At 39.8% G+C, this 9,404-nt stretch overlaps 1 protein-coding gene across 1 annotated transcript in view; it reads right to left on the bottom strand.

Annotated features, from left to right (window-relative positions):
• Nucleotides 1-635: 635 nt before the first annotated feature.
• LOC142312419 (uncharacterized) overlaps nucleotides 636-9,404 on the bottom strand; it is a gene marked incomplete at its 5' end in the record, with an annotated part of 43,421 nt that continues 34,652 nt past the window's right edge. Inside the window, one exon of the mRNA XM_075351359.1 lies at nucleotides 636-4,005. Coding sequence (XP_075207474.1) covers nucleotides 2,285-4,005 — 1,721 coding nt within the window. The remainder of the gene's footprint in view (nucleotides 4,006-9,404) is intronic.

The following is a 9,404-nucleotide window of genomic DNA, read 5'->3' as shown; positions in this document are numbered from 1 at the left end:
ATTACATATATTACGATTGTAAAATCCTAATTAGCAGGTTTGTCCGGAGACACCAAGGTTTTATATAAGGGAATATAGAAGAACTGACACTGGACACACGAGGGAAATCTGCGGTAGGACGATTATTGTTTCTTACACATAAATTGATAACATTTAGATGGATTCAGACGACCCTCCGACAAAACGCGATTAACAAAGTCATTACTACAGGACGGTATGAGAAGGGGATTTTTTCTAAAGGAAACGCTGGAGCCAAAAATGAGAGAATCTGTGCCCCGGGGCTGGAGACTTCAGGCTTCCAGTGTGTCAGTACAAGATGGGGTTTTTGTCCCTGGAGCTTCTCTACTAATGAGACTCACTGATCTTATTCATGGAAAAAGCATCAGAGTAAAATAGAAACTGCCTAAATATGAGGAGCTTGTCTGATCTATGTCATTGTATAAAGAGCTATAGAGACAGCGCTATTCTTCTGTATAACATATGTGATGTCGCTGTAGCCCTAATATTTCTGTACATAACGTCTCTGTATAAACAACAGTTATTACTTTGTCAAACTTGATCACAGCAGATGTTCCCACAAAGAAGGAATGGATCGTAGATGGAAATAGAATTTGTAATATGAACATGTTTATTATTGTAGTATAGAGAAGTTACAGACATTGATCAGACATGGAGATTGTGCGCTGAAAGTAACTGAATGGCAGATCGCTGAGATTGGGAGTTAGGAAGAAGAGGGAGGAGTAATGTTGGGTATTTTGGGGGGAGGGTTGTAATACTCCTGTCCTTATAGTGAATATATAAATATATAACAATGTTAAATGCTTAATGCACATTGAATATTGTTTTTTATTAGATTATTAGAAAACAGACGTCTATTAGTAACTGTATATGTTATAATTCTAATGTAACTTCTAATGTGCTTTCCATTTATTTTTTTACAACATATTTTATTTCATTTTTTCACATACCAATCAATACATATCACAATCAGTGTAACATTAAGATAATATTAACAATCACAACAAAGCAAAATAAGGGACAGAAGATAAAAAAATAAGTAACTAAAAAAATAGGGGAGGGGGGATGGGGAAGAACACCAATCCGGTCAATTCTATACATAGGAATCTATAATAAAAATACATACAGAATATACTGCTATAGGACAAATAGCACATGAAGAAAATACCCAAATTTTTCTGAATTCATTTTCTTGTCTCTATTATGGACAAGTGTAAATTTATAATAAATGAGGATTAATCTTCCTGACAAGCTCCTCAACCGAGGGAACTCGTCTGGCCGAGGTAAGTATATCAGCAAAAACAGTTCACATTTTCAGAGACGTTATCAAGTCCTATATTCAGGATTGCCAGTGGAGGTTCCATTTTTAAATGAAGACCAGTTACAGATGAAATTAGATGAAACACCTGCTCCCAAAATACCATAACTTTAGGATCGGACCACCATACATGCCCCAGCGTGCCTTTCTGAAGACGGCCTTTCCAATAGGAAGGGGAATAATCAGTGATAATGTGAGCCAATTTACCTGGACACAGATGCTACCTTGTATGAATTTATATAATTTGTCCTAGGTGATTTATACAAGCTGAGGTCCTATAAGTCCGAGGCGGCCCACCATTGTTGAGCGAAGAATGTGAAAGATACCTATTGCTCCCATTTTATCATGTATGACAACTTCACATCTTCCAACAGGGCGTTTAAAAAAAAAACTATATCAAATTGAGACCCCTTTAATATTATATTCCCTTTTGAAAAAGTCTAAGTAGAGAGAGAGCAGGTGAATTGTACCCAATGTCAGATCCTGTACTAAGGAGATGTCTCACTTGGAGGTATTGATAAAGACAGTTTTGATGTAATCGAAATTTCTCAACCATCTCCAAAAAGGACATTAACTGAGACTCTCTATAAATAGCTGCAAATTTAGTACTGACACTCTTTTACCAATTAACAAAGCTTAAATAAGGGATATGGGTTTCTAAGGATCTAATAGAAATATCCAATAAAACATATGAGAGATTCTCTTCATCCCACTTCCTCCACTAATACAAAGAAGAGGAGATAGCAGGGAGGTCAAAAATTGCATTAGATGGTTTAATTAACTCTACTTCCACAAGGCTTTGAGTAGCCCATGTGAATTTTTCTTAGTGGTTAACAAATTATAATTTTCAAGTAAAGCATTTCTCACATTCTAGGTATGATAATGACTTCTACACTTGAAAGATTTATGATGTTTAAAAAAAATCCATTTGTGTGTAAAATGTTTCCATCATTCTAAACATGTTAAGGGTTTCTTCTCTGTGTGAATGCTTTGATGTTTTGCAAGAATTGATTTTTGGCTAAAACATCTCACACATTCTGAACATGAAAAAGGCTTCTCCCCTGTGTGAGTTCTCTGATGTCTAGCAAGATTTGATTGATCTGAAAAAAAAATCCCACATTCTGAACATAAAAAAGGCTTCTCCCCTGTGTGAGTTCTCTGATGATTAACAAGATATAATTGAGCTGCAAAACATTTTCCACATTCTGAACATGAAAAAGGCTTTTCCCCTGTGTGAGTTCTCTGATGTGTAACAAGTTGTGATTTTCGGTTAAAACATCTCTCACATTCTGAACATGAAAAAGGCTTCTCCTCTGTGTGAGTTTTCTGATGATTAACAAGATATAATTGATGAGCAAAACATTTCCCACATTCTGAACATGAAAAAGGCTTCTCCCCTGTGTGAGTTCTTTGATGTATAATAACATATAGTTTTTGGTTAAAACATTTCCCACATTCTGAACATGTATATGGCTTCTTTCCTGTATGAGTTCTCTGGTGTATAACAAGTTGTGATTTTCGGTTAAAACATCTCCCACATTCTGAACATGAATATGGCTTCTCCCCTGTGTGAGTTCTTTGATGGATAATAACATATGATTTTTGTTTAAAACATTTCCCACATTCTGCACATGAAAAAGGCTTCTCCCCTGTGTGAGTTCTCTGATGGTCAACCATATTTGATTTATCTGGAAAACATTTCCCACATTCTGAACATGTATATGGCTTCTTTCCTGTATGAGTTCTCTGGTGTATAACAAGTTGTGATTTTCGGTTAAAACATCTCCCACATTCTGAACATGAATATGGCTTCTCCCCTGTGTGAGTTCTTTGATGGATAATAACATATGATTTTTGTTTAAAACATTTCCCACATTCTGCACATGAAAAAGGCTTCTCCCCTGTGTGAGTTCTCTGATGGTCAACCATATTTGATTTATCTGGAAAACATTTCCCACATTCTGAACATGAATATCGCTTCTCTCCTGTATGAGTTCTCTGGTGTGTATCAAGTTGTGATTTTCGGTTAAAACATCTCACACATTCTGAACATGAAAAAGGTTTCTCCCCTGTGTGAGTTCTCTGATGTGTAACAAGTTGTGATTTTCGGTTAAAACATCTCCCACATTCTGAACATGAATATGGCTTCTCCCCTGTATGAGATCTTTGATGTATAATAAGAGATGATTTTTGTGCAAAACATTTCCCACATTCTGAACATGAATATGGCTTGTCTCCGGTATGACTTCTCTGATGAGTAATAAGATTGAATTTTTGGTTAAAACATTTCCCACATTCTGGACATGAAAATGGCTTCTCCACTGTTTGAGTGCTCTGGTAACTACCTGATTCTGAAGTATATTTTTTCTCCTCTGTGTGAATGTTTTTATTAATTTTTTGATATTCTGAAGTTGAAAATAGCTTATTTGCTGTAAGAACACTTTGATTTTTTGTGCTACTTTTGTGACATTCATTTTTCTTAATAGTCTGTGATGAATCAGAAGGTAGGACTTGTTTAATAAAATTAGATGATAAATCTTTGCTGTAAAGGGAAGATGATATATCTGGAATAGAGGCATTCACTTCAGTTATATCTTGTGTGATATCAAGGTCATCTAATTTAAAAATTGAAGATGTCAGTTGTGCCTCTAATCTCCTGGTACAGCCATCTGTCAAGAATAAAAATTATTTTTAATAATTTATAAATTATATATTTAAATTTGTATATAATAGCTTGTAACGCTGTTAACTGCTGGTACAGGTCTCCTGGGAGTGCGCTTAGCTCATTGTTATGATCCGGAAGCATGGAAGATAACCATAAATCATTGGCAAAAGGTGACAAGAGCATTGGCAACTAATCTGGCCGCCATCCCCTTACTAATCATCAACACTAGAACTAGCTGAGGGGTCAACTAATATCCTATGCACCGCGAACCCAGCCGGAGAAACTAGCTATCCTAAAGGAAGGAAAGATGAATAACTCTCTGCCTCAGAAATAGAACATAAAGATATAGCCCCCCCACATTCAAAGATTGCGGTGATATAGAAAAACACAATACACAGATGGATGATAGGATTAGCAAAGGTGAGGCCCCCACTGACTAAATAGGACAGGATAGAAAAGGGGCTGATGGTGGCCAGAGAAAATCCCTGCAAAAATCCAACAACCTGATTGTACAAAAAGCCCTCAGATCACTGGATCTGAACTCCGTCCTATATCAGGTGCTCATGTCATACCAATGAACAGAAAGCAGGAACCAATACAAATTCAAGAAGCAACAAACACATGGACTTATAGTAGTATTACTCCAAACAAAGCTGCAGGGAGCTTCACAGCTAAGCAACAGAGAGGGAAGATTCCTGCATGCAAAAAACTGACAATAACCGTAAATGACAAACCCAGAAAAGAGCAAAAAGAACAAAACAAGATCAGAAAGAACCAAGCACTTATCTGGGGAAGATGTGGTCTGGAGCAGGATGAGAAGGCTGGTAAATTGAACAACAATTGACATCCGACCCTGCCTGCTAGCAGACCAGGGTTTAAATAGGCAGAGAGTTAGCAATGGCAACGCCATTATCTGTTGTATCAGATAAATACCAAATTTCAGCCAATTATATTGAGCAAATGATTTAAAGTAAAAGGTGTTTAAATATCAGGATGTACGTATAATAATTCCACCACCTACTACTCAGCAATCATTATGGATGTAATGGTTCAACCTATTAACAACTACAGTAAAACCAATTCACAAAAATCTGAACCAAGATAAAAAGGTAAAACATATAATCTTTATTGTGAAATACAAAACAAATAGGATATAGGATTTAATACAAGGACAGTGCACTAGATGGCAGACCACAATCTGATATTACTATACTAGGGTTTTAGCCTATATTGGCTTTACATTCTTTTACTGAGATATTGTATCTGTTCTACATTGTCACTGGTGTCTTATTACATATGGCAAGGTGGGGGTCAGCCACCAACCAATTCAATGAAGAAAAACAACCCCCCACCTTGCCGTGCACCCCAATTTGGGCTGTATTTCACCTGTCTTGATTTTGGCAATTGGTGGCTGTTCACATTCAGTCATCAAGCCCTGTCCACAGGCTATTTACTTCAAGCAGCATTTTCTTGGGCCTGTGCTGCCCACAGCCATAATTCAGTCACTGGTGCGGGACTGAAAAGCACCAGGTACTGTAAGTGCTGCTAAGAGCAGTTATACTTTTTCATATATGAGGCCGTATGGCACATTTTAATAAAAACTAATTTAGAGTAGGACTGCCCCAATTAGATTTGCTATGTAGTGACAGGGCAGCTCAAGAAATTGCAATTGTTTGCCAAAAATCTCAAATTTTAATAACTACAGTTTGGAATTTTTAGTGCAGTAGTGCACATTTAGTGCTGGCTATTTTTGTTTTTTCTACAGTAGACAGACTTGTACAGGGGGAAGAGAAAGTACAAAAAGCCCTCAGATCACTGGATCTGAACTCCGTCATGTATCAGGTGCTCTTGTCATACCAATGAACAGAAAGCAGGAACCATTACAAATTCAAGAAGCAACAAACACACGGACTTATAGGAGTAATACTTCAAACAAAGCTGCAGGGAGCTTCCCAGCTAGGCAACAGAGATGGAAGATTCCTGCATGCAAAAAACTGACAATAACCACAGCAAAAAGAACAAAACAAGATCAGAAAGAACCAAGCACTTATCTGGGGAAGATGTGGTCTGGAGCAGGATGAGAAGGCTGGTAAACTGAACAACAATTGACATCCGGCCCAGCCTGCTAGCAGACCAGGGTTTAAATAGGCAGAGAGTTAGCAATGGCAACGCCCATTGCTACACATACCTGGTCTGTGTCCAAACCATTCCTGGCCACAAGAGGGAGCCTCAGAGCAGCAAAAGCATAACTGACATTCACAACAGTACCCCCCCTCGAGGAGGGGTCACCGAACCCTCACCAACGCCACCAGGTCGCTCAGGATGAGCATGATGGAAGGCGTGAACCAACCTGTCCGCATGAATGTCAGAAGCCACAACCCAAGAGTTATCCTCCTGCCCATAACCCTTCCATTTCACAAGGTACTGAAGCCTCCGCCTACTGCGACAGGAATCCAGAATTTTTTCAACCTCATACTCCAGATCCCCTTGTACGAAAACAGGGTCAGGAGGCGCTGCTGCAACAACTGTTGGCTCCACATGTCTCTTGAACAAGAACTTATGGAAGACATTGTGAATCTTAAATGACGCAGGCAGAGCCAAACGGAAAGATATAGAGTTGATAATCTCCGAAATCTTATAAGGTCCAATAAATCTGGGCTTAAATTTAGGAGATGGAACTCTCATAGGAATATTTTTAGAGGACTACCACACCATGTCCCCCACTTTAAACCGGGGACCAACAGTCCGACGCCGGTTGGCAAACTTTTGGGTAGTTTCTTGGAATTGAAACAATTTATCCACTACCTGCCCCCAAATCTGCTGCATTCTGTTTACCAGAGAATCCACCCCAGGACAGTCAGATGCCTCAAGCTGCCCCGAGAGGAACCTGGGGTGATACCCAAAATTGCAGAAAAATGGGGACACCAATGTGGTAGAGCTAGCTCTATTGTTAAGGGCAAATTCAGCCAAAGGCAAAACCGAAACCCAGTCATCCTGATCCGCAGAAACAAAACACCGTAAATAGGTCTCCAGGGTCTGGTTAGCTCTTTCAGTCTGACCGTTGGTCTGAGGATGAAACGCCGAGGAGAAAGACAGCTGAACACCCAATTTGGAACAAAACACTCCTGTGTCAGAAACGTTTTCGGGAATACCATGCAAATGAACAACATGTTGGAAAAACAAAGGCACCGACTCTGATGAAGATGGCAATTTAGACAGTGGAACCAAGTGGGCCATCTTGGAGAATCTATCACAGATCAAATCACAGTCATTCTCTGAGAGACTGGAAGCTCTGAAATAAAATCCATAGAGATGTGCGTCCAAGGTCTCTTAGGTACCGGCAAAGGCAATAATAGCCCACTAGAACGTGAACAACAGGGTTTGGACCTAGAACAAACTCCACACGACTACACAAAACTACGGATATCCCGGGACAGGGAAGGCCACCAAAAAGAGCGGCTCACAAGATCCCGAGTACCAAAAATGCCAGGATAACCCGCCAAAACCGAGCAATGAATCTCAGAGACTACTCGGTCTCTCCATTGGTCGGGGACAAACAGTTTCCCCGCAGGACATCTCTCAGGTTTATCCCCCTGAAATTCCACCAGTGCCAACCGCAGATCAGGCGAAATGGCTGAGAGAACTACACCATCATTCAGGATAGGAGACTGCTCGACAACCTCCAAAGAGTCAGCACAGAAACTCCTGGAAAGGGCATCGGCCTTAACATTCTTGGTGCCTGGCAAAAAAGAGACCACAAAATTGAACCGGGTAAAAAACAAAGCTCACTTGGCCTGCCAAGGATTCAACCTCTTGGCAGATTCCAGATAGGCAACATTCTTGTGGTCCGTAAGCACCATAACTTGATGTCTAGCCCCCTCCAACCAATGTCTCCATTCTTCAAATGCCCACTTCATAGCCAATAACTCCCAGTTGCCCACATCATAATTCCGTTTAGAAGGAGCAAACTTCCGAGAGAAAAATGCACAGGGCTTAAGTTTACCTGAAATAGAGTCTTGTTGAGACAGAACAGCTCCTGCTCCGATCTCTGAGGCATTGACCTCAACTTGAAATGGGCGAGACACATCAGGTTGCTGCAGGACTGGGGCAGAAGTGAATCGCCTTTTAAGCTCCTGGAAGGCCACAATTGCTTCCGGGGTCCAATTCTCAGCATCAGCTCCCTTCTTGGTCAAATTTGTCAGAGGTTTGACAATGGCAGAAAAATTGGCTATAAATTTACGGTAAAAATTCGCAAACCCCAAAAATTGCTGCAGAGATTTCAGAGAAGTCGGTTGCACCCAGTCGTAAATAGCCTGAACCTTAACCGGGTCCATTTCGATAGCGGAGGGAGACAAGATGAATTCCAAAAAGGAAATCCTTTGCACCCCAAAGCAGGGCTGTGGAGTCAGTAAGCCAAACCTTCGACTCCAACTCCTCAATTTCTCTTGCACCGACGCCGACTCCTACATATATTGCTTATAGTTAGGTGAAAAATTTATTGTAGTACATGAACATGTGTATGTGAACATCAGACATTTAATAATTTTTATGATACAATAATCAAGATATTTGGATAGAACATAAAATATATTTATTGGAATACAACTTTAGAACACAAAAAACTGTAATAAATTGTAAATATGTAATACACTATGTAATATACAGTAGATTACATATATATCTTGTGTGTGTATATACGAGGGGCGATCCAAAAGTAATGATAATCAATAATAAACACAATGACTATATTAAAAATAATATATATATTTTTCTACATAGTCTCCTAACAAGTCTATACATTTAGTCCATCTCTTTTCTAAACTTAGAATTCCCTTTGAAAAAAAATCTTGATCTTGACCCTCAAAAAAATCCCCAACAGCGGTTATCACGTCGCTATTGTCGTCAAATTTCTTGCCTCGGAGGTGTTCCTTGAGGCGAGGAAAGAGAAAGAAGTCACTGGGGGCTAGATCTGGTGAATAGGGGGGGTGTTCCACCAGTTCAAAGCCCGCTTCTTGAATGGTTGCCATGGCAACTGCAGCTTTGTGAGCCGGCGCATTATCTTGGTGAAACAGCACTCCAGCCCGCAGTTTGCAGCGCCTTTTCTCCTTGATAGCCTCCCGCAATCTTCTTATTTGTTCTGCGTAGTAGGAGCCCGTAATAGTGGCTCCCTTCTCCAAATAGTCCACCATAATAATTCCTTCAGCGTCCCAAAAAATGGATGCCATAACCTTCCCTGCTCAACTTGACACTTTGAATTTCTTCGGTGTCAGTTCGTCGTCTCGTTTCCATGTCATCGATTGTTGTTTAGTTTCAGGATCAAAGTGGTGGATCCAGGTCTCGTCCATGGTCAAAAAACGTGACAAAAAACTCTCCTTGTCTGCTTTGAACTTTTCGAGATTTGCT

The sequence above is a fragment of the Anomaloglossus baeobatrachus genome, chromosome 5, assembly GCF_048569485.1.
Source record: "Anomaloglossus baeobatrachus isolate aAnoBae1 chromosome 5, aAnoBae1.hap1, whole genome shotgun sequence".
NCBI lineage: Eukaryota > Metazoa > Chordata > Amphibia > Anura > Aromobatidae > Anomaloglossus > Anomaloglossus baeobatrachus.
The sequence above is the reverse complement of the archived record's forward strand: the minus strand, read 5'-3'. Positions and strand labels throughout refer to the sequence as shown.